Source organism: Echiichthys vipera (assembly GCF_963691815.1).
Source record: "Echiichthys vipera genome assembly, chromosome: 19".
NCBI classification, from domain to species: domain Eukaryota; kingdom Metazoa; phylum Chordata; class Actinopteri; order Perciformes; family Trachinidae; genus Echiichthys; species Echiichthys vipera.
This window is the reverse complement of record NC_139844.1, coordinates 4,914,991-4,940,748: the sequence shown is the minus strand read 5'-3', so window position 1 is coordinate 4,940,748 and position 25,758 is coordinate 4,914,991. Positions and strand designations below refer to the sequence as shown.

The window sequence follows — 25,758 nt, the reverse complement described above, 5'->3', positions numbered from 1 at the left end:
AAGTGTCTTCTTCTACGCTTTGACGTCGGCTCTCAGAAGCGGACCGCCGCCTCCTGCTGATCCGGGTAGAAACTGCACACTTATTACATATATATGTGTGTATCATCCATAAAGCTTTAAAACGTGTGTGTTATAAATATATTCAAAATACACACAAACACATCTGTCTGTTCTACTTTATTTTATTTTATTTGTTTATATAAATAGAGACAAACGACCACTAAGAGACAAACAACAACAAAGAGACCCCAAACAACTACAAACAGACATAAAACAACAACAAAAAGATAGTTTTCATTCTGGGTGCTTCAGGGTGTTTTATGTTGCATTGTGGTCTCTTGTGGTCTTGAGACCATTGTCTCACAAGAGAAGAACAAACATATTTAGAAGGGTGAGTAGAGACAGAATGAAAGTGAAGAAGAGGAAGAACAGCGGAGGATGAGGAGGAGGAGGAAGAACAGAGAAGAAGGGTGAGAGGGAAGAACTGAGGAGGAGGATGAGGAGGAAGAACAGAGGAGGAGGAGGAGGAAGAACAGAGGAGGAGGAGGAGGAAGAATAGAGGATGAGGAGGAGGAGGAGGAAGAACAGAGAAGAAGGGTGAGAGGGAAGAACTGAGGAGGAGGATGAGAAGGAAGAACAGAGGAGGAGGAGGAGGAAGAACAGAGGAGGAGGAGGAAGAACAGAGGAGGAGGAGGAGGAAGAACAGAGAAGAAGGGTGAGGAGGAAGAACTGAGGAGGAGGATGAGGAGGAAGAACAGAGGAGGAGGAGGAGGAGGAAGAACAGAGGAGGAGGAGGAGGAAGAACAGAGAAGGAGGGTGAGGAGGAAGAACAGAGGAGCAGGATGAGGAGGCAGAACAGAGGAGGAGGAGGAGGAAGATGAACAGATGAGGAGGAAGAACAGAGGAGGGGGAGGAGGAGGAGGAGGAAGAAGAACAGGGGATGATGAGGAAGAACAGAGGAGGAGGAGGAGGAAGAAGAAGAACAACAGAGGAGGAGGAAGAAGAACAGAGGACCAGGAGGAAGAAGAACAGAGGACCAGGAGGAAGAACGGAGGAGGAGGAGGAGGAGGAGGAGGAGGAGGAGGAGGAGGAGGAGGAGGAGGAGGAAGAAGAACAGAGGAGGAGGAGGAAGAACAGAGGAGGAGGAAGAAGAATAGAGGAGGAGGAGGAGGAAGAAGAACAGAGGAGGAGGAGGAAGAAGAACAGAGGAGGAGGAGGAGGAAGAAGAACAGAGGAGGAGGAGGAAGAAGAACAGAGGAGGAGGAGGAAGAAGAACAGAGGAGGAGGATGTTAGGGGCCCCAGAGAGAGGAGGGGGAGACAGATGGACTGAAGGAACAGGAAGAAGAGGAGGAAGCATCATCAGCAGGACACATAGACACAGACAGATTGAGGAGGAGGAGGAGGAGGAGGAGCAGGAAGAAGAGAAGGAAGCATCATCAGAAGGACACACAGACACAGACAGACTGAGGAGGAGGAGGAGGAGCAGGAAGAAGAGAAGGAAGCATCATCATCAGCAGCAGCAGCAGCAGCAGCAGTACACACAGACACAGACAGACTGAGGAGGAGGAGGAACAGGAAGAAGAGGAGGAAGCATCATCAGAAGGACACACAGACACAGACAGACTGAGGAGGAGGAGGAGGAGCAGGAAGAAGAGAAGGAAGCATCATCAGAAGGACACACAGACACAGACAGACTGAGGAGGAGGAGGAACAGGAAGAAGAGGAGAAAGCATCATCAGCAGGACACACAGACACAGACAGACTGAGGAGGATCACGGAGCCTCCGCCGCCGCCTCTGAGCTGCTGCAGCCGGACACAGGAGCAGCGGACCCGGCAGACCCGGAGTCATGGCCGCTGAAGAAAGCCAATCCACGGCCTGCACCGGCTCCAGCCTGCTGCAGCCGGTCAGCGAGATCACCAACCTACCGCTGGACCAGGTAAGATCCACCGGGACGGCTCCTCCACACCGGCCGAGCCTCGCAGCCTGCGGAGCTGCGGAGCTCCGGGGCGGAGACCGGCGGCTCGCTCGCAAACACACCGAGATAAAAACGACATGCACGGCAACAAAAAACCCGAGTGAGACACGAACCGAGCGGATCAGACCGTCGGTGCAGCGTCGGGGTGTCCAAAATGGATGGAGGCCTCGGCGCTCAGACAGCCGGGGATGTGAGACATGAACACGGCTTCTGTTCTCTTGTGTCGTCGGTGGGATGAGAGGCAGCAGGGTGGAGGTGTGGAGGACACACACACACATAGTATATTTATATTATATGTATATATATATATTTTAGATATATATGATACTGTTTACATCCTGATGACACATTTGTCACATTTGACTATATCAGCCAGAAGAAGGATGTTTATGATCCTACAGGCCCCAATAATAAAATATTAACATTTATTATTACATTATTAGTCTCTTAATGCAGTTACAGCTCTGTGTTAACCCTGCATCTGAAATAATCTGCTGTATATACCAAATAAATACATTTTATATTCTGTATATACAATATTTATAGACATATATACAATATACATATATATATATATATATATATATATATATATATATATATATATATATATATATATGTCCTATATACCATATATACAGTATGTTATAACAATTTTGTCATAAATCAGATAATACAGATAATTTGCTAAATAAAAAATGACAGTTAAGTTTAGACGACAAAAGGTGACGGTTAAGTTTAGTCTAAAGGTGACGGTTAAGTTTAGTCACTAAAGGTGACGGTTAAGTTTAGTCTAATGGTGACGGTTAAGTTTAGTCACTAAAGGACTTGGTTCAGATCAGATAAAGGTGGTTTGTCTCAGTTCTTCCAGTACTTGAACACCAGTCCTCCTGTGTTTTAGGACCCATCCACCACCCTGACCCTCCTCCCTACGTGGAATTCAAATGACTTCCAGTTTGTTAGTTTTTGTAGATTTCTGTATGAAAAGAACGTGAGGACAGTCTGAATCTGAACAACAGTGTAATATCGAAATCACCTGTGTTGAAGGTAAAATAGGTTAAAAGACACAGAGACGTCATATTCTACAGGCGGAAGAGACAAACCTTTGTTTGGTACAGAGCCTTGCAGAATTTCCACTTTAATTCTAATTTCATTTTGTTCAGTCGCTCACTATACTGCGTTCATTATTAATAAACAACAACAACAACAACAACTCTCTGTCTGCAGGTGAACTTTGTGGTGTGTCAGCTCTGTGCTTTGCTGTCGGCCTTCTGGTTTCGCCTCTTCCTTCATCCCAGTAAAACCAGTCCCTTCATCAGACACGTGGTGGCCACTATACTGGGACTCTATTTCGCCCTCTTCTGCTTCGGCTGGTGAGATGAAAAACTAAACATTATTTAATGCAACTGTGAAGAAAGAGAAGAAGAAAACACTCACAGTTTATTTGTGCGTTCAGGTGCAACCAGGATGATCCCATGTCCTGAGTTGGGAAGTTGTTCAAACATGTCTTTACCTGTTTATCAATAAAGCGAAAAAAAAAAAATAGTTTAAATGAATTTTACTTGTTGTGGTGACAATTGAGGTTGTTTTTTTATGTGATTTTAAAATAATATATGTACCACCGTTAAAAAGATAAATGCATGTGTTTGATTTAATGATGATGTTGAACTTCCTGTGTGTTCCAGGTACGCCCTTCACTTCCTGCTTCAGAGCGGACTCACCTACGGCATCATGATCCTGACCGGAGTGGAGCACATGCACAAGTGAGCTCCTGCAGAATTTTAGGTCGTGCGGGATTCAGGATGCATTAAAGCTCTCAGAGGAAGCGGACGAGTCATTAATCAGTGCAGAGATGAAGAGGAGCGTCTGAGTGCAGCCGCGTCCATAACAGTCACCGTTTATCCTGATGGAGACAGAGGCTGGTTATTACTGAGCCTCGCTGAACATCTACAGGCTCACAGGAGATCCGGACGTTCGGATTTAGGAGAAAAGCGTATTTCAGCTTAATCGTGTTTGCTCAAACTGTTGCTGAGGGTCCCAGCTTCGTCCTCCACGGCCCCTGCTGGAATATCGCCTCTAGGGGTCTCAAGCAAAACATGATGGGTTTGTGGTAGTTGTAGTCTTCATTGCCGATAAAAAAAAAAAAAGCAACAGAAAAACAAAACAACTAAAAATAGATGCCAAACCACCTCAAACATGTACAAAATAACTAAGGGTGCACTCACACTGTCCATCCGTACCGTGCCCAAACAGGTTTTACGGGTAAAGTCTAGTTCGTTTGACCAGTGTGAGTACCGTACCATACCGCTATTAGCTAACTAACCGTACAGTGTCTAGCTGCCGCCCGCTTGCCGTCGGCGGCCCGTTTGGGAGAGGTGGGCTTTTATGAAGCACATTTGCACATGTACGAGCACGAGCGTGCACACGTGTACGAGCACGAGGCCTACGCCGGTTCTGACATCATTTTATGTGTGCCTGTTGGGACATATAAAAAAGAACGACAGACCATGCACGGACATTTAAAACAATGGCGGCGAAAGGTTCACGTTGGTGTGATGCGGAGGTGGAGTGTTTACTGCAGATTTGGTCGGATGAAAATATTTAAAAACAGTCGGACAAGACGCACAAAAACTCTGAGGTCTACGGAAAGATTTGTAAACAAAGCGACACATCGTGATGACGTCATCAATGCGTGTGACGTGTTACGGCGTGATGACGTATGGACAGGCAAGAAGCATTCGCAGAGGCCCAGGTGGTGTGAGTACAAACGGGCCTGGGCCGCAGGGGGAGAGGGAGGGGGGGACAAGTACCCTAAAGCACGGGGCACGGTACGGATGGACAGTGGGAGTGCGCCCTAAAATGGACATAAAATGACCACATAGAAAACACAGAAAGTGAACAATGACCACAGATACCCAAAGTGACTACACAACGACGAAAAGTCGAGTCTTTGAATTTGGTTGTCTTGTACCTGTAGATGGAGTGGGGGGCCGTTCACATGTCAGAAATAATGTTTACAGACCAGTTAATATGTTGTATGTATTCAAATATTATTCACTTCATGTAATTTCATTGTATTGAAATTATCTATCATTACATATTATGTATATTATCTATATTTATGTATCTCTTTGTGGTGCTAACCAGTTTAGCATGTAGCATTGGCAATTAGCAAGCTAGCTAACGTTAGTTGTTGTAAAATGTAAAATGGTCAGGCTTGTGTTAGCAGCACAAAGCTGTGTCTAGCTGACTAAATGTGTGTTATTTTCAGATACTGCCTCCTGGTGGCGCTCAGCTATCTGAGTCTGTGTCAGATCACTCGAGTGTACGTCTTCGACTACGGCATGTACTCTGCTGACTTCACAGGGTGAGACTCCTGATTCACTCTTCACTCACTCCTCACTCACTCCTGATTCACTCCTGATTCACTCCTCACTCACTCCTGATTCACTCCTGATTCACTCCTCACTCACTCGTGATTCACTCCCGATTCACTCCTCACTCACTCCTGATTCACTCCTGATTCACTCCCGATTCACTCCTGATTCACTCCTCACTCACTCCTGATTCACTCCTGATTCACTCCCGATTCACTCCTCACTCACTCCTGATTCACTCCTCACTCCCTCCTGATTCACTCCTGATTCACTCCTCACTCACTCCTCACTCCCTCCTGATTCCCTCCTCACTCACTCCTGATTCCCTCCTGACTCACTCCTGATTCACTCCTCACTCCCTCCTGATTCACTCCTGATTCCCTCCTCACTCACTCCTCACTCACTCCTCATTCCCTCCTCACTCACTCCTGATTCCCTCCTCACTCCCTCATAATTCACTCCTCACTCCCTCCTGATTCCCTCCTCACTCCCTCATAATTCACTCCTCACTCCCTCCGGATTCACTCCTCACTCACTCCTCATTCCCTCCTCACTCACTCCTGATTCCCTCCTCACTCCCTCCTGATTCCCTCCTCACTCATTCCTGATTCCCTCCTCACTCCCTTGTGATTCCCTCCTCACTCCCTCGTAATTCACTCCTCACTCCCTCCCGATTCACTCCTCACTCACTCCTGATTCACTCCTCACTCACTCCTCACTCACTCCTGATTCTCTCCTCACTCACTCCTCACTCACTCCTCACTCCCTCCTGATTCTCTCCTCACTCCCTCCTGATTCTCTCCTCACTCACTCCTCACTCACTCCTCACTCCCTCGTAATTCACTCCTCACTCCCTCCCGATTCACTCCTCACTCACTCCTGATTCACTCCTCACTCACTCCTCACTCACTCCTCACTCCCTCCTGATTCCCTCCTCACTCCCTCCTGATTCCCTCCTCACTCACTCCTGATTCCCTCCTCACTCCCTCCTGATTCCCTCCTCACTCCCTCCTGATTCACTCCTCACTCACTCCTCACTCACTCCTCATTCCCTCCTCACTCACTCCTGATTCCCTCCTCACTCCCTCCTGATTCCCTCCTCACTCACTCCTCACTCACTCCTCATTCCCTCCTCACTCACTCCTGATTCCCTCCTCACTCCCTCCTGATTCCCTCCTCACTCACTCCTGATTCCCTCCTCACTCACTCCTGATTCTCTCCTCACTCCCTCCTGATTCACTCCTCACTCACTCCTCACTCACTCCTCACTCCCTCCTGATTCCCTCCTCACTCACTCCTCACTCACTCCTCATTCCCTCCTCACTCACTCCTGATTCACTCCTCACTCACTCCTGATTCCCTCCTCACTCACTCCTGATTCTCTCCTCACTCCCTCCTGATTCACTCCTCACTCACTCCTCACTCACTCCTCACTCACTCCTCACTCCCTCCTCACTCACTCCTCACTCCCTCCTGATTCCCTCCTCACTCACTCCTCACTCACTCCTCATTCCCTCCTCACTCACTCCTGATTCCCTCCTCACTCCCTCCCGATTCACTCCTCACTCACTCCTGATTCCCTCTTCACTCCCTCCTGATTCCCTCCTCACTCCCTCCTGATTCCCTCCTCACTCCCTCCTGATTCCCTCCTCACTCACTCCTGATTCCCTCCTGATTCACGCCTCACTCACTCCTGATTCCCTCCTCACTCACTCCTCACTCACTCCTGATTCCCTCCTCACTCCCTCCTGATTCCCTCCTCACTCACTCCTGATTCCCTCCTCACTCCCTCCTGATTCCCTCCTCACTCCCTCCTGATTCCCTCCTCACTCCCTCCTGATTCCCTCCTCACTCCCTCCTGATTCCCTCCTCACTCCCTCCTGATTCCCTCCTCACTCACTCCTGATTCCCTCCTCACTCCCTCCTGATTCCCTCCTCACTCCCTCCTGATTCCCTCCTCACTCACTCCTGATTCCCTCCTCACTCCCTCCTGATTCCCTCCTCACTCCCTCCTGATTCCCTCCTCACTCCCTCCTGATTCCCTCCTCACTCACTCCTGATTCCCTCCTCACTCCCTCCTGATTCCCTCCTCACTCCCTCCTGATTCCCTCCTCACTCACTCCTGATTCCCTCCTCACTCCCTCGTGATTCACTCCTCACTCCCTCGGGATTCACTCCTCACTCACTCCTGATTCCCTCCTCACTCACTCCTCACTCCCTCCTGATTCTCTCCTCACTCCCTCCTGATTCACTCCTCAGTCCCTCCTGATTCCCTCCTCACTCCCTCCTGATTCTCTCCTCACTCCCTCCTGATTCCCTCCTCACTCACTCCTGATTCCCTCCTCACTCCCTCGTGATTCCCTCCTCACTCCCTCGTAATTCTCTCCTCACTCCCTCCTGATTCACTCCTCACTCACTCCTCACTCACTCCTCACTCCCTCCTGATTCTCTCCTCACTCCCTCCTGATTCACTCCTCACTCACTCCTCACTCACTCCTGATTCTCGCCTCACTCCCTCCTGATTCTCTCCTCACTCACTCCTGATTCCCTCCTCACTCCCTCCTGATTCCCTCCTCACTCACTCCTGATTCCCTCCTCACTCCCTCGTGATTCACTCCTCACTCCCTCGGGATTCACTCCTCACTCACTCCTGATTCCCTCCTCACTCACTCCTCACTCACTCCTCACTCCCTCCTGATTCTCTCCTCACTCCCTCCTGATTCACTCCTCACTCCCTCCTGATTCCCTCCTCACTCCCTCCTGATTCCCTCCTCACTCACTCCTGATTCCCTCCTCACTCCCTCGTGATTCCCTCCTCACTCCCTCGTAATTCACTCCTCACTCCCTCCCGATTCCCTCCTCACTCCCTCCTGATTCCCTCCTCACTCACTCCTCACTCACTCCTCACTCCCTCCTGATTCCCTCCTCACTCCCTCCTGATTCACTCCTCACTCACTCCTCACTCACTCCTCACTCCCTCCTGATTCTCTCCTCACTCCCTCCTGATTCACTCCTCACTCACTCCTCACTCACTCCTCACTCCCTCCTGATTCTCGCCTCACTCCCTCCTGATTCTCTCCTCACTCACTCCTGATTCTCTCCTCACTCCCTCCTGATTCCCTCCTCACTCACTCCTGATTCCCTCCTCACTCCCTCCTGATTCCCTCCTCACTCCCTCCTGATTCCCTCCTCACTCACTCCTGATTCCCTCCTCACTCCCTCCTGATTCCCTCCTCACTCCCTCCTGATTCCCTCCTCACTCCCTCCTGATTCCCTCCTCACTCACTCCTGATTCCCTCCTCACTCCCTCCTGATTCCCTCCTCACTCCCTCCTGATTCCCTCCTCACTCACTCCTGATTCCCTCCTCACTCCCTCGTGATTCACTCCTCACTCCCTCGGGATTCACTCCTCACTCACTCCTGATTCCCTCCTCACTCACTCCTCACTCCCTCCTGATTCTCTCCTCACTCCCTCCTGATTCACTCCTCAGTCCCTCCTGATTCCCTCCTCACTCCCTCCTGATTCCCTCCTCACTCACTCCTGATTCCCTCCTCACTCCCTCGTGATTCCCTCCTCACTCCCTCGTAATTCTCTCCTCACTCCCTCCTGATTCACTCCTCACTCACTCCTCACTCACTCCTCACTCCCTCCTGATTCTCTCCTCACTCCCTCCTGATTCACTCCTCACTCACTCCTCACTCACTCCTGATTCTCGCCTCACTCCCTCCTGATTCTCTCCTCACTCACTCCTGATTCCCTCCTCACTCCCTCCTGATTCCCTCCTCACTCACTCCTGATTCCCTCCTCACTCCCTCGTGATTCACTCCTCACTCCCTCGGGATTCACTCCTCACTCACTCCTGATTCCCTCCTCACTCACTCCTCACTCACTCCTCACTCCCTCCTGATTCTCTCCTCACTCCCTCCTGATTCACTCCTCACTCCCTCCTGATTCCCTCCTCACTCCCTCCTGATTCCCTCCTCACTCACTCCTGATTCCCTCCTCACTCCCTCGTGATTCCCTCCTCACTCCCTCGTAATTCACTCCTCACTCCCTCCCGATTCACTCCTCACTCACTCCTGATTCCCTCCTCACTCCCTCCTGATTCCCTCCTCACTCCCTCCTGATTCCCTCCTCACTCACTCCTGATTCCCTCCTCACTCACTCCTGATTCCCTCCTCACTCCCTCCTGATTCCCTCCTCACTCCCTCCTGATTCCCTCCTCACTCACTCCTGATTCCCTCCTCACTCCCTCCTGATTCCCTCCTCACTCCCTCCTGATTCCCTCCTCACTCCCTCCTGATTCCCTCCTCACTCACTCCTGATTCCCTCCTCACTCCCTCCTGATTCCCTCCTCACTCCCTCCTGATTCCCTCCTCACTCACTCCTGATTCCCTCCTCACTCCCTCGTGATTCACTCCTCACTCCCTCGGGATTCACTCCTCACTCACTCCTGATTCCCTCCTCACTCACTCCTCACTCCCTCCTGATTCTCTCCTCACTCCCTCCTGATTCACTCCTCAGTCCCTCCTGATTCCCTCCTCACTCCCTCCTGATTCCCTCCTCACTCACTCCTGATTCCCTCCTCACTCCCTCGTGATTCCCTCCTCACTCCCTCGTAATTCTCTCCTCACTCCCTCCTGATTCACTCCTCACTCACTCCTCACTCACTCCTCACTCCCTCCTGATTCTCTCCTCACTCCCTCCTGATTCACTCCTCACTCACTCCTCACTCACTCCTGATTCTCGCCTCACTCCCTCCTGATTCTCTCCTCACTCACTCCTGATTCCCTCCTCACTCCCTCCTGATTCCCTCCTCACTCACTCCTGATTCCCTCCTCACTCCCTCGTGATTCACTCCTCACTCCCTCGGGATTCACTCCTCACTCACTCCTGATTCCCTCCTCACTCACTCCTCACTCACTCCTCACTCCCTCCTGATTCTCTCCTCACTCCCTCCTGATTCACTCCTCACTCCCTCCTGATTCCCTCCTCACTCCCTCCTGATTCCCTCCTCACTCACTCCTGATTCCCTCCTCACTCCCTCGTGATTCCCTCCTCACTCCCTCGTAATTCACTCCTCACTCCCTCCTGATTCACTCCTCACTCACTCCTGATTCCCTCCTCACTCCCTCCTGATTCACTCCTCACTCACTCCTCACTCACTCCTCACTCCCTCCTGATTCTCTCCTCACTCCCTCCTGATTCACTCCTCACTCACTCCTCACTCACTCCTCACTCCCTCCTGATTCTCGCCTCACTCCCTCCTGATTCTCTCCTCACTCACTCCTGATTCTCTCCTCACTCCCTCCTGATTCCCTCCTCACTCACTCCTCACTCACTCCTGATTCCCTCCTCACTCACTCCTGATTCCCTCCTCACTCACTCCTGATTCCCTCCTCACTCACTCCTGATTCACTCCTCACTCACTCCTGATTCCCTCCTCACTCACTATTTCTGTGTCAATTTGCCCTTTTAGTTATTTACCTTTGTATTCATTCCACACTTTATTTACTATTAAATATTAATATTTAATTTTCCTTTTATTATCCATTTATTTTTGTATTATTTTCTAACTAGTTTCCTATATACAGTACGTTGACATAATTTACATGTATTTGAATGTCAGCACCCTCAGAAGCATAGTGAAGAAGATATGCATAAAACATGTAAAAAGAAAAAATAGAAATAAATAAATGTATATATAAATACATTTAAAATAAATAAAGAAAATGCAAAACGGAATTAGGGGAATTAATATAAAGGCAAATTAATAAAGAAGCGCATTAACCAGAAATATCAATTCATGTATTATTATATTAATGTTGTTTGTTCATTTATACATGAAGTAATTTATTTATGTATGTATGTGAAATATGATACACTTTTTGTTTGGGCAGGTTCAGTCCTCCATAGCTCTGTTGTATCACAAACATGTGTCCTGTCTTTAACGCTCTACTGTCGTCCCTGCAGCCCCATGATGGTGATAACACAAAAGATCACCAGCCTGGCGTTTGAAATCCACGACGGTGAGATAAAAACGTGACGAGCTGCACACGTGAGTTTATGTTTACTGCTCATATTCATATGTTTTTATTATTTTCTATGGTTGTCATGCAGGAATGGCACGAAAAGAAGAACATCTGACTCCGGGACAGAAGATTCTGGCGATCAGGTTTGTTAGTTGTTCTCAGCTACAGAGACACTTTAATCATATAAAATACAGATATACTCAGTTTATTATAATCGTCAGTCATTTAATAAATCTTTTCTTTATACTAATAACTTTGAACTGATACTGATATTTGCTTGTTAGAGGTTTTCAGCAGACAGATAAATGTACAGAAGTTTAAGTACAACATGCCACAATATACATAAATATACATATACATAAATTTATTTAAATACATAAATAAATGACTTGATGAACAAATGAATACCACATTATATATACTAAACATAATATTTAAAATAAATAAAGAGATTACTTAATTGATAAATCGATATTTGTTTTGATAAGCATCTTTATTTTATTTATATATTTTTCTTTATTCTTTATGCATTTCTTGTTCATTATACAAATGAGGATCCTGTCATTCAAATAAATAATAAACAATGTAAAAAGAAATGAATATAGAAAACTATAAAGAAAAAATAATACATAAATACATTTAAAAATGAATAAACAAATGTGAAGTTGTGAAATTAAATGTTTTTTTTATACTAAAAACTTAATAAATTATAATAATTCAATAGGAAGACAAATTAATATGATAATTTGCACAAGTGCAATTAAATGAAGAAGCTTATTAGCAGAAGTATTAATTTATGTCACATTTTATTATATTTATATTTATTATTTTAGGGAACATTCATTTATTTATGGAATCATATATTTAGTTTTATGTTAGCAGGTTCAGTCCTCCGTACATGTACACGTGTGAGTATGTTTCCGCTGTAATCAGACGTTCAGGATGTTTTGACTGCGGAGACCTCTGATTGGCTGTGTGTGCAGGAGGATGCCCAGTCTGCTGGAGTACTTCAGCTACAACTGTAACTTCATGGGGATCCTGGCCGGACCCACCTGCTCCTACAACGATTACATCGCCTTCATCGAGGGGGACCCCCGTCACCACAGAGACCAGGACGCCCACAGGAAGTCCAACTACAAGCTGAGGCAGAACGAGCCCTCGCCAAACGTACGCCACGCGGCCGCAAGCACCGCCACGACCATGACTCTTAACTTATGACTCCTGCTGTATAAACATAAGTGTAGATGACACACATACACAAATCATTCATTAGAGTACCTTCTGATAGTTCAGTTATAACGTTTGCAATAGTTGTGCTGATTTAGAACAAACTGAGCCCAAAAGAGATTGAGATAAATGGTAAAGGTCGGTATACTATAGAGATTTATATCTGAATTTTCATAAAATATCTTACTGTTCATAAAATGTCCTAATTTTCAGAAAATATCTTTTTTAATAAAATATCTTAATTTTCATAAAATATATTAATTTCATAAAATATCTTAATTTTATAAAATATCTTAATTTTCACAAAATGTCCTAATTTTCAGAAAATATCTTTTTTAATAAAATGTCTCATTTTTCATAAAATATCTTAATCTCATAAAATATCTTAATTTTAAAAAATATCTTAATTTTCATAAAATATCTTTTTCATAAAATGTCCTAATTTTCATAAAATATCTTAATTTTCATGAAATACATTTATTTTGCTAAAATATCTTAATCTTCATGAATCATAACTTTCAAAAATGTCATAATTTTCATAAAGCATATGAATTTTCCTAAAATATCGAAAATTTCATAAAATATCTAAATTTTCATAAAATATCTTAATTTTCATAAAATTTAATTAATAATTAAATTATTAATTAGTTTAATTATTTCCTTATTTCCAGAAACTTCCTTATTTTCATAAAATATCTTGATTCTCATAAAATATCTTGTTTCTCATAAAATATCTTGATTATCATAAAATATCTTGTTTCTCATAAAATATCTTGTTTCTCATAAAATATCTTGATTCTCATAAAATATCTTGATTCTCATAAAATATCTTGTTTCTCATAAAATATCTTGTTTCTCATAAAATATCTTGATTCTCATAAAATATCTTGTTTCTCATAAAATATCTTGATTCTCATAAAATATCTTGATTCTCATACAATATCTTGATTCTCATAAAATATCTTGATTCTCATAAAATATCTTGATTCTCATAAAATATCTTGATTTTCAAAGAATATCTTGATTGTCTTAAAATATAGACTAGAATAGAATTTAAAACTAGAAAGAAAAAGGATGCTTCCATGACTGAGACAAAGTGTGACTGTGTGTCTCCTCAGACGGAGGTCGTCCGTAAAGTGGCCACCTCCTTCTTCTGCCTCTTGGTCTTCCTGTCGGTGTGTAAAGTTTTCCCTGTGGAAAGAAACATCGACGACGACTTCATCGCCAACATGCCGTTCTACGCCCGTGTGGTCTACCTGTACCTGTCCATGCTGACCACCAGACCCAAGTACTACTTTGTCTGGACGCTCGGTGAGTGTCTGAAGCCTCTCTCACCTTTTTTCTCCCACATTTTTTTCACAAATTTCAAGATGGTCAAAGAAGAAAAAGTGCAACAGTTGTACAGTGTGTCAATACATCTGGGTTAAAGTAAGCAAACAGGAACAAAAACAAAAAACCCCAACATAAATCCCACTGATTCTTCAGCCACTAAGCTTCAGGCACGTCCAGAACATGTGTGTGTGGTCGGCTGGGGACTGCTTACAGCGGTTACAAGCGTCACTGTGACGAGGGTATATCTTAGCCAGTTTAGCGTTGGTGAAATGGGCTCCAAGCACCTTCCACTGTAATAGGCCGAGCCTCGCACAAATCGAAGATGAGTGGACCAGTTTCAGAATGTCCCTCCACTGGACCTCAGTAATGTCTACCCCCAAATCCTTTTCCCATGCATTTTTAGGTGATACGTTGAGAGACAGGAATCGGTTCATCTCAGCTTCAGGGGGACGCCTCTCTGCTCTTTAAACTGTCCTCGACTCTCTTCCGGTTCTTTTTGTCCTCTGTTTCTACAAACTGCAGCGAACTGCAGAAAGAACAACATGTTTCAGTTCAATTCAATTTGATTTATAGTCCCAAATCACAACAAAAGTTACCTCAGGACACTTTACACAGTAGGTAAAGACCACACTCTATAACTTATTTATGATTTACACAGACCCAACAATTCCCCTGTAGAGTACCGTGGCAACGAAAACCTTCCCTTTAACAGACAGGAACGTCAGACAGACCCAGCTCTGTGGAGGACAGACATCTGTCTGCACCGGAGAGAGGAAGAAAAGAAGAGAGAAAGAGAGAAAAGACACACAGATGGACAGAGAGAGACAGAGACAGACACAAAGACAGACAGATGGACAGAGAAAGACAAAGACGGACACATAGACAGAGACACTTCCAGTAACTATAATAATATCTATAGTAATGTGAATATGACTTATATGTTATGGCAGTTAATACAGCAGAATAAAACTAATGATATTATATATGAGTAATAGTGACAATAGTAGCAGGAGGCGTCATGCAGGACCACGGCAGCAGGCACCACCACGATCAGCAGAGAGCCATATTTCTGTGCAGATCAAATATGCATGTGGCACAGTGTTACACCGTCCTCAATACCACTGAAACAGTAACTTAACACCACCTGGAAACCCTTTAAGGACTATAAGGACCCCTCATTTAAATGTGATGATTCATGACAATCACAGCAACGCAACCTGACCTACGACCAATCACAGCAACGCAACCTGACCTACGACCAATCACAGCAACTAAACCTGACCTACGACCAATCACAGCAACTAAACCTGACCTACGACCAATCACAGCAACGGATACTGGCCTACACCCATCCCAGAAACTAAACCTGACCTACGACCAATCATAGCAACAAAACCTGACCTGCGGCCAATCACAGCAACGAAACCTGACCTACGGCCAATCACAGCAAAGAAACCTGACCTACGGCCAATCATAGCAACGAAACCTGACCTACGGCCAATCACAGTAACGTAACCTACGACCAATCAGAGCAACCTAACCTACGACCAATCACACTAACAAAATGTGACCTACGACCAATCACAGCAACAAAACGTGACCTACGACCAATCACAGCAACAAAATGCGACCTACGGCCAATCACAGCAACTAAACCTGACCTACGACCAATCCCAGCAACGGATACTGACCTACGACCAATCCCAGCAACGGATACTGACCTACGACCAATCTCAGAAACTAAACCTGACCTACGACCAGTCACAGCAACTAAACCTGACTTACGACCAATCACAGCAACGCAACCTACAACCCATCCCGGCAACAAAACGTGACCTACGACCAATCACAGCAACAAAACGTGACCTGCGACCCATCACAGCAACGAAATGTGAGCTACGACCAATCACAGCAATGAAACGTGACCTACGACCAATGACACCAACGAAACGTGATCTACAACCAATCACTGCAAGGTGACCTACAACCAATCACAGCAACGCAACCTGATCCACGACCAATCACAGCAACATGACCTATGACAAATCACAGTAACGAAAACGTGAACTACAACCAATCACAGCAAGCTTGATTGGTCCACACAGGAGACAAAACAAAGTCGCAGTTTGAAGGCGTCTTCTGTCTCACCTGTCTCACATGTCTCATCTGTCTCACCTTCTTCTGATGTCTTCTGACCCTCAGCTGATGCCATCAACAATGCTGCCGGCTTCGGCTTCAATGGCTACGACAGCAATGGCGCTCCTCGCTGGGACCAAAACTCCAACCTGAGGATCCTGAACATCGAGGTCAGGGCCGTCCGGACTTTACACGCCACGTTTGACTCTGGCCTGGATGTTATTGAATAAATATCCTTGTGTCTCTGTTTGGTTTCAGTTAGCCACCAGCTTCAAAGTTTTCCTCGACAACTGGAACATCCAGACAGCTCATTGGCTCAAAAGGTCTGAACACATTTATTCTGTTTCTATGTTGTTTCTAATATTATTGATCTACAGTTAGACCACAGACTTTATAAGAGATGGTTGTTTTGGTTGTTGCCATCTTGTTTTTTTTGAGAAGTGACCGTATTTGATTGCCTCGACAGGGTGTGTTATGAGCGGTGTCCCTACCACCCGACAGCAGCAACCTTCATCCTGTCGGCCATGTGGCATGGAGCTTATCCAGGCTACTACCTCACCTTCCTCACAGGCATCGTCATCACGCTGGCTGCTAGAGCGGTGAGCTGTCCACACTAACTCTTAGCTGTCATGCTGCGTCACTTGCGAAATTGTCATGAACGCCGACTCAAACCTGTGGTAGGCAGTTTGTTTGTGGCGATGTTGGGAAAAACTTAATAATATAATAATAATCTTTCATCATATTGTAGTTCAAGTGTTATTAGTATATAAGTGTGAAAACTAGACTTCTGCAGCTTCTCTTGGATATTTTCAGGCTTTAGAAAATCTAACCTGTGCCTGGTTGGTTAGTCTTTTATTCTTTTTATGAATTCACATATTATTATACATAATATATATATATTTTTTGCTCTCATGTAATCTGTAACATGGTAACAACATGGTAACAAGTGCTTTAGCATTAGCATTAACTATGAAAACAAGTCAGGTAAAGAATATCTGACTGATAAATAAAAGGAAATCACTGATTTAAAATACGTCTTCTTTGGAGCGTCCATGTTGTTTCCTCAGTAACGCTCATGAAGAACCATCAGATCATCCGAGGAGCACCTAAATGCAGCATTAGTTTATATTTCTGCTAGCTCACTGTTAGCTAGTAACGGTTAGCTGACGATGACTGTTATTATCTCAGGTCCGACACAACGTTCGGCCCCACTTCCTGCAATCACCCACCCACAAACTGGTCTATGATGTCATCACCTGGGCGGCCACTCAGATCGCCATCTGCTACACTGTGGTGCCTTTCGTCCTGCTGTCCATGGGTCCATCCATCAAATTCTACAGGTCAGTGAGCTAGTCAGGTTTAACTTGGGTTTGACTCAGTTTCAGTCAGGTTTAACTCGGGTTCAACGCAGTTTCAGTCAGGATTAACCCAGGTTAACTTTGGCCATTTTAGACTTAGACTTCTCTTAGACTTCTCTTTATTGATCCTTTGGGATCTCATATATACGGACATGATATGGCAACTGATTCACTGGACATTATCCAGAGTGTCTCTTCCTCACATGTAGCACACAACACTACTCCGTTTGGTTTAAGGAAGTGGTGGCGCCTGTGTAGAGCGTGCAGGAGCCAGTTCAAGTTCTAGTCTCTTGGCGTTTCATGTTCTGATGAATAGGACGTCAGCCCTTATCTTGTTGTTTCTCCAAGTACACATTTTCGGTGGTGTCTCAGAGGTTTGTTTTCTTCACGATAGAAACGTCATCAACACACCCACTCGCTTTGTTCACACAGGGACTCAATGGACATTAACAGACTTTGTGCTGGGCTCAATGGGACATTAACAGACTTTGTACTGGACTCACTGGGACATTAACAGACTTTATGCTGGGCTCAATGGGACATTAACAGACTTTGAACTGGACTCAATGGGACGTTATCAGACTTTGTGCTGGGTTCAATGGGACGTTATCAGACTTTGTGCTGGGTTCAATGGGACAATAACAGACTTTGTGCTGGGCTCAATGGGACATTAACAGACTTTGTACTGGACTCACTGAGAAATTAACAGACTTTGTACTGGACTCACTGGGACATTAACAGACTTTGTACTGGGCTCAATGGGACATTAACAGGTTTTGTACTGGGTTCACTTGACATTAACAGACTTTGTACTGGACTCACTGGGACATTAACAGACTTTGTACTGGACTCACTGGGACATTAACAGATTTTTGTACTTGGCTCATTGGACATTAACAGAATTTGTACTGGACTCACTGGGATATTAACAGACTTTGTACTGGACTCACTGGTACATTAACAGACCTTGTACTGGGCTCACTGGGACATTAACAGACTTTGTACTGGGCTCACTGGGACATTAACAGACTTTGTACTGGACTCACTGGGACATTAACAGACTTTGTACTGGACTCAATGGGACATTAACAGACTTTGTACTGGACTCACTGTGACATTAACAGACTTTGTACTGGGCTCACTGGGACATTAACAGACTTTGTACTGGACTCACTGGGACATTAACAGACTTTGTACTGGACTCACTGGACATTAACAGACTTTGTACTGGACTCAATGGGACATTAACAGACTTTGTACTGGACTCACTGGGACATTAACAGACTTTGTACTGGAATCAGTGGAACATTAACAGACTTTGTACTGGGTTCAATGGACATTAACATACTTTGTACTGGACTCAGTGGAACATTAACAGACTTTGTACTGGGTTCACTGGACATTAACAGACTTTGTACTGGACTCAGTGGAACATTAACAGACTTTGTACTGGGTTCACTGGACATTAACAGACTTTGTACTGGGCTCACCGAGACATTAAAAGACTTTGTACTGGGCTTACCGAGACATTAACAGACTTTGTACTAGACTCACTGGGACATTAACAGACTTTGTACTGGACTCACTGGGACATTAACAGACTTTGTACTGGACTCACTGAGAAATTAACAGACTTTGTACTGGACTCACTGGGACATTAACAGACTTTGTACTGGGCTCAATGGGACATTAGCAGGTTTTGTACTGGGTTCACTTGACAGTAACATACTTTGTACTGGACTCACTGGGACATTAACAGATTTTGTACTTGGCTCATTGGACATTAACAGAATTTGTACTGGACTCACTGGGATATTAACAGACTTTGTACTGGACTCACTGGTACATTAACAGACCTTGTACTGGGCTCACTGGGACATTAACAGACTTTGTACTGGGCTCACTGGGACATTAACAGACTTTGTACTGGACTCAATGGGACATTAACAGACTTTGTACTGGACTCACTGTGACATTAACAGACTTTGTACTGGGCTCACTGGGACATTAACAGACTTTGTACTGGACTCACTGGGACATTAACAGACTTTGTACTGGACTCACTGGACATTAACAGACTTTGTACTGGACTCACTGGGACATTAACAGACTTTGTACTGGACTCACTGGACATTAACAGACTTTGTACTGGACTCACTGGGACATTAACAGACTTTGTACTGGACTCACTGGGACATTAACAGACTTTGTACTGGAATCAGTGGGACATTAACAGACTTTGTACTGGGCTCACTGGGACATTAACAGGCTTTTTACTGGACTCAGTGGAACATTAACAGACTTTGTACTGGGTTCAATGGACATTAACATACTTTGTACTGGACTCAGTGGAACATTAACAGACTTTGTACTGGGTTCACTGGACATTAACAGACTTTGTACTGGACTCAGTGGAACATTAACAGACTTTGTACTGGGTTCACTGGACATTAACAGACTTTGTACTGGGCTCACCGAGACATTAAAAGACTTTGTACTGGGCTTACCGAGACATTAACAGACTTTGTACTAGACTCACTGGGACATTAACAGACTTTGTACTGGACTCACTGGGACATTAACAGACTTTGTACTGGACTCACTGAGAAATTAACAGACTTTGTACTGGACTCACTGGGGTATTAACAGACTTTGTACTGGGCTCAATGGGACATTAACAGGTTTTGTACTGGGTTCACTTGACATTAACAGACTTTGTACTGGACTCACTGGGACATTAACAGATTTTGTACTTGGCTCATTGGACATTAACAGAATTTGTACTGGACTCACTGGGATATTAACAGACTTTGTACTGGACTCACTGGGACATTAACAGACTTTGTACTGGGCTCACTGGGACATTAACAGACTTTGTACTGGACTCAATGGGACATTAACAGACTTTGTACTGGACTCACTGTGACATTAACAGACTTTGTACTGGGCTCACTGGGACATTAACAGACTTTGTACTGGACTCACTGGGACATTAACAGACTTTGTACTGGACTCACTGGACATTAACAGACTTTGTACTGGACTCACTGGGACATTAACAGACTTTGTACTGGACTCGCTGGGACATTAACAGACTTTGTACTGGACTCACTGGGACATTAACAGACTTTGTACTGGACTCACTGGGACATTAACATACTTTGTACTGGGCTCACTGGGACATTAACAGGCTTTTTACTGGACTCAGTGGAACATTAACAGACTTTGTACTGGGTTCAATGGACATTAACATACTTTGTACTGGACTCAGTGGAACATTAACAGACTTTGTACTGGGTTCACTGGACATTAACAGACTTTGTACTGGACTCAGTGGAACATTAACAGACTTTGTACTGGGTTCACTGGACATTAACAGACTTTGTACTGGGCTCACCGAGACATTAACAGACTTTGTACTGGGCTTACCGAGACATTAACAGACTTTGTACTAGACTCACTGGGACATTAACAGACTTTGTACTGGGCTCACTGGGACATTAACAGACTTTGTACTGGACTCACTGGGACATTAACAGACTTTGTACTGGACTCACTGGGACATTAACAGACTTTGTACTGGACTCACTGGGACATTAACAAACTTTGTACTGGACTCACTGGGACATTAACAGACTTTGTACTGGGCTCACTGGGACATTAACAGGCTTTGTACTGTACTCAGTGGAACATTAACAGACTTTGTACTGGGCTCACTGGGACATAAACAGGCTTTGTACTGGACTCAGTGGAACATTAACAGACTTTGTACTGGGCTCACCGAGACATTAACAGACTTTGTACTGGACTCACTGGGACATTAACAGACTTTGTACTGGGCTCACTGAGACATTAAAAGACTTTGTACTGGGTTCACTGGACATTAACAGACTTTGTACTGGGCTCGCCGAGACATTAACAGACTTTGTACTGGACTCAGTGGGACATTAACAGACTTTGTACTGGACTCACTGGGACATTAACAGACTTTGTACTTGGAGCTTCAGGGTAAATAAAGTATTTTTAATGTTTAGCTGATTCACTCGTCTGTGTTGTCACATTCAGCTCCTCCAGGTGATGAAGAGAAGAGTTCCGGACTGTCTGGACGAGTCAACTATAAACTCCATAAACTATAAACCAAATGGATAACTATTCCATCAGTGTGTAAAGATGAAACTTGAATCCAGTGACTCGCCCTCTCTAGCTGTTTGATCAGAATCGGAATCAGAAATACTTTAATAATCCCAGGGGGAAATTGTGACGTGTGTTGTAGCTCCATTGGATTAAACGTATCATTAGATAACCTGAAACCTCTTCCCCCGTGTCCTCCCCCTGCAGGTCCTGGTACTTCAGCCTCCATATCGGCTGTGTTCTGCTGGCCGTAGCGCTGCCGGTCAAACCGAGACATCTGCGCCTCAAAGAGCAGCAGAACCTCCTCCAGGAGCCGGTCCAGCACCACCTGGAGGCTACAGATAGCAACTGCAGCCAGAAGGAAAAGACCACATGAAACACAGGACGAAAGTGTACAACATTTTATTTCCAAAAACTTGTACAGAAAGACAAGGAGGTGAACCATAGCAAACGGACCCTCCTCCTGTCCCGGGTACAGAAACCCGATGGTCAAGGTAAACACTGTATTATTTGGATTCACGGGACGACGGGAACGAAAACCAGCCCTGACTGTCTAAAGGCCTGTGTTTTACCTGATGAAGTGTTTCCCCACAAAACTATGACAAGACAAGGAAGTACGACTGCCGGGATAGCATTTGGATCCATTACCGACGGAAGATACTTTTTGGGGTCAGACAAATCTGCAATTAAGAGGGATATATTGTAACTTCATCTGGAGCAGCTGCCCTGAAACGTCATTGCCACCCGTGTAGTGTTGAACTCCATTTTCTTTGCGGTCAGATCCTGCTGACCGTCCATCTGCAGAAATGAATGAATGAAGGGAGGAATAGATGAAAGGATGAATAGAGGAATGACTGAACAGATGATTAAAGGAGCCCATGGCTGAATGAGAGCATGTTAAAGAGAAGTCCAGTGTATGAACAGACAGGATGAGCACGTGGAAGTATAAATGAGGAACCGGATGAATGGGCAGGCCAGTGAGTTAGTGCATTAAACAAGTAAATGAAGGAACAAAGAAAGTTCCAATGAACTGTTCTCGTCCACATTCCTCCCAGACTGTCTGACTGTCATCGTGTTATAATCTATTAAACCACAACATCACAGTGTTCATAGAAATTAGTTTGGAGAAAGTGCCAATGATTATTCCACTCAGTCGCCTTAGTTGATTTGTTTTTTACAAGAAAAAGAAAAGTGCTACTTTGCAGGATAAGTATTTACTCTCTGTTGGTGTGTGAGGAGGGCGTCGTGTTTACATTTATAGATGTCAAAGTTTTTGTCATGTTGTTATTTATGTGATTCCAGACAGTGTTTTTGATGTAAGATGTGTTGAGATGAAAATGCCTCACTGAATCATGGGAAATTAGGAAAATCACGCTGAAATTCAAATTCCATGATGTGAACTGAAATGCTACAATTAACTTCCTCTTAAATAATAAAGTATTACATACCAGCAGGGAGTTCATCCGTTGGTTCATGTTTAATTTAGAAGCTAAAACAGTTTGGTTATGGTTAGCTTAAATAATCTGGTTTAGTGGAGCCAACGCTAACACTGGTTTAAGCTATCTAAAGGGTCAGTGTTGCGGTTATCTTGTTAGGTTAGGCTAAAGGTTTAAGCTTAAAAGGTTTGGGTCAGGTTAGCAAACATCTCTGTGGAGAAGCCTAGTTAATGGTACGGTGTGGAAAATAAAAGAAGGTTATTTACTGGTTCAGTTTAGAAGACAGTACAGTGGAGTTCAGGTTAGCTAAGGTGCTGTTGAGCAACTGAAACAGTTTGGTTAGGTGGAGCCAACAACAAGCAGTTTAGTGGGAAATCTTACAGTCTGGATTAGTTTATCTGATGGACAGTTTAGTTTGCTTCAGATTAGCTGACATTTCATAAAGAAACATTGTTTTGGGTTAACCGACAGCTCAGTGCAGAAGCTAAACCAGTTAGCTTATGGTCCAGTTTAGCTAAAAAAAAAAACAGTTGGAACAGGTAAGCTAACAACTCTGTGTAGAAGCTGAGTTGTCGTCTAATCCAAAGTAATTACTTCAGGTTAGCTAACGGTTCAGTGTGGAAACTACATACGTTTGTTTTGGGTTAGCTAACAGCTCAGTGTAGAAGCTAAACCAGTTAGTTCCACTTAGCTAACGGTGCATTGTGGAAACTACTGATGTTTGTTTTGGGTTAGCTAACAGCTCAGTGTAGAAGCTAAACCAGTTAGTTCAAGTTAGCTAATGGTTCAGTTTAAGCAAACGCTTTGATTTAGCTCAAGTTTCAGACTAGCTGGAGGTATTGGTTTCATAAGTGGGAAAAAAAGTAATTCTTCTGCACCAACTCCTTTTTCCAGTATTCTTTTTTAAATTATGCATCACGTTACGTTAATATTAATCCCACTAGTTTTCCTTGCAAGACACACCCTGCGTAGCATTCAAGCGCCAAGAAGGCCATCAATCCATGCTTGCACATCCCCTGACCATCAGCTGTCCTGACCCTAACCACGCGAGGTCAACGCCTGACCTCAACCATCTGCCTAACCACCTGACATCTCATGATGTTGAGGGAAAAGACATTTTCTACACTACTGCTTTGTGTTTATAGTCTATTTTAAAACCAGGACAGCACGTCTCTTAAAGTTCCTGTATGTCCCGTTTTCCACATTTTGTTTTCATGTGCAGCGTCATGAGACCCGGATGAGAATGGGACATTGTTGATGAACACAGAGGGTACGGCGATTGTTTAAGACGAATCATGAAATTAATGTTCTCACAGCGAACCAGCCACCTGTCTGTACGTTCGATATTTGTTTTTTTTGTAAATGATGTGATTAAACCTTGGATTTTTTTGACACTTGACACGTGTGTGTGTGTGTGTGTGTGTGTTCATCTGTGCTCGTTCATGTTTGAACGGAGGGAAAATGAAATACAATTATTATTAAGTGTTAAAACTGTAATTCATGATAATATATAACCATCAAAAATAGATGCAAAACCACCACAACACATTAAATAAATACAATATTATTATATATTGTAGCTATTATAATTATAGGTGATAAAACTATGATTCATAATAATATACAGTATATAACATAGCTATTGTAATTGCCCAGTCAAAATTGATCACATCATAATGGTTCAAAGTTTGAAATACAAATAGAATTATTATTTTATACGTATTAAGATATAATTCTAATCTAACTCGTTCATTTTACATTTTCAGTAGTATTGTCAGTGGATATTTAGAGAGCATGTTGAGAACCTTTGTGTTACAGTTACCTGTGACCTTCTGCGGACTCTCTGCACTTTGGACCCTAATAAAGTGACTCTGAAGCAGGCTGACACTGTGCTGCACGGTTACTGAGTCATTATATTTATTACTCACATGATAAACCTACTTGTGTTTTCAAAGATTGAGGCTAAATACAAAGTATTTTTCATCAAAACCACCAGACACAGGATAAATGATTATAAATAAACAATACATCAAAATTATTTTTCTTTTTTTTAAAATTTATTTTGCCTGATTTCTGGACACTAGTGAGATATGTGACCTCCCGTAAGTGGGAAACAGTCATGGAAAAAAGACAAGGACACATATTTGTTACACGGGAAAATGATGGAATAAATAAACAGAAGACCTAATTCTATTGTGTTTATTAATGATATCAAATTGTCAAAACACTGACATTTGTAAATAATAATGAATAAAAAAACAAAAAACAAACATGAAAGCCATAAAACTGTTAAAAAATGTTGAAGAACACATTTTGTTAATAACGTGGATGTGCCTTTATATAGTTGAATAAGTGTAGGCCTTCATTCTTCCTCTGTAGTTAAATGCTTTTCTATCCGTTTTGTTAGATGATTATATTCTCAACAGTGTTGTTTCTTGATTTGTAATTTTATTGTTCTTCACATTTAATTAAAAAAAGAAAGAAATTTACATTTACATTTGAAGTACATTTAAAGGTTCACCCCTTCAAAATAAGTTACATAGCGCAGTCTACTCATTGATTAGGTGAAAATAAAAGAAAATATGCAGTGAAATAAACTCAGTGTGATTATGAAAACATGTGCTGGACGTAAAGAAAACAGAATAATCCGTAAAAAGCCTGTAAAGCTGGGTGTAGTTGCCGAATGGTCACTGCGGTTGCTTTTATTTTGACAGTAACAAGCGGAAGTGGCTGAGTCATTTGGGCGCTCTT

The 25,758-nt window shown here is 43.9% G+C and overlaps 1 protein-coding gene across 1 annotated transcript; it reads left to right on the top strand.

Annotated features, from left to right (window-relative positions):
* Window positions 1-1,743: 1,743 nt before the first annotated feature.
* Window positions 1,744-21,947, top strand: mboat2b (membrane bound O-acyltransferase domain containing 2b; the record flags this gene model as incomplete). The annotated part of the gene is made up of 13 exons (XM_083934130.1): window positions 1,744-1,938; window positions 3,205-3,350; window positions 3,663-3,740; window positions 5,249-5,344; window positions 11,329-11,384; window positions 11,476-11,530; window positions 12,371-12,554; window positions 13,733-13,925; window positions 16,149-16,252; window positions 16,341-16,405; window positions 16,549-16,681; window positions 17,271-17,422; window positions 21,779-21,947. The coding sequence occupies exons 1-13, from the start codon at window positions 1,849-1,851 to the stop codon at window positions 21,945-21,947; spliced, it is 1,521 nt and encodes a 506-aa protein (XP_083790256.1). The 5' UTR covers window positions 1,744-1,848.
* Between the last annotated feature and the right edge of the window lie 3,811 nt (window positions 21,948-25,758).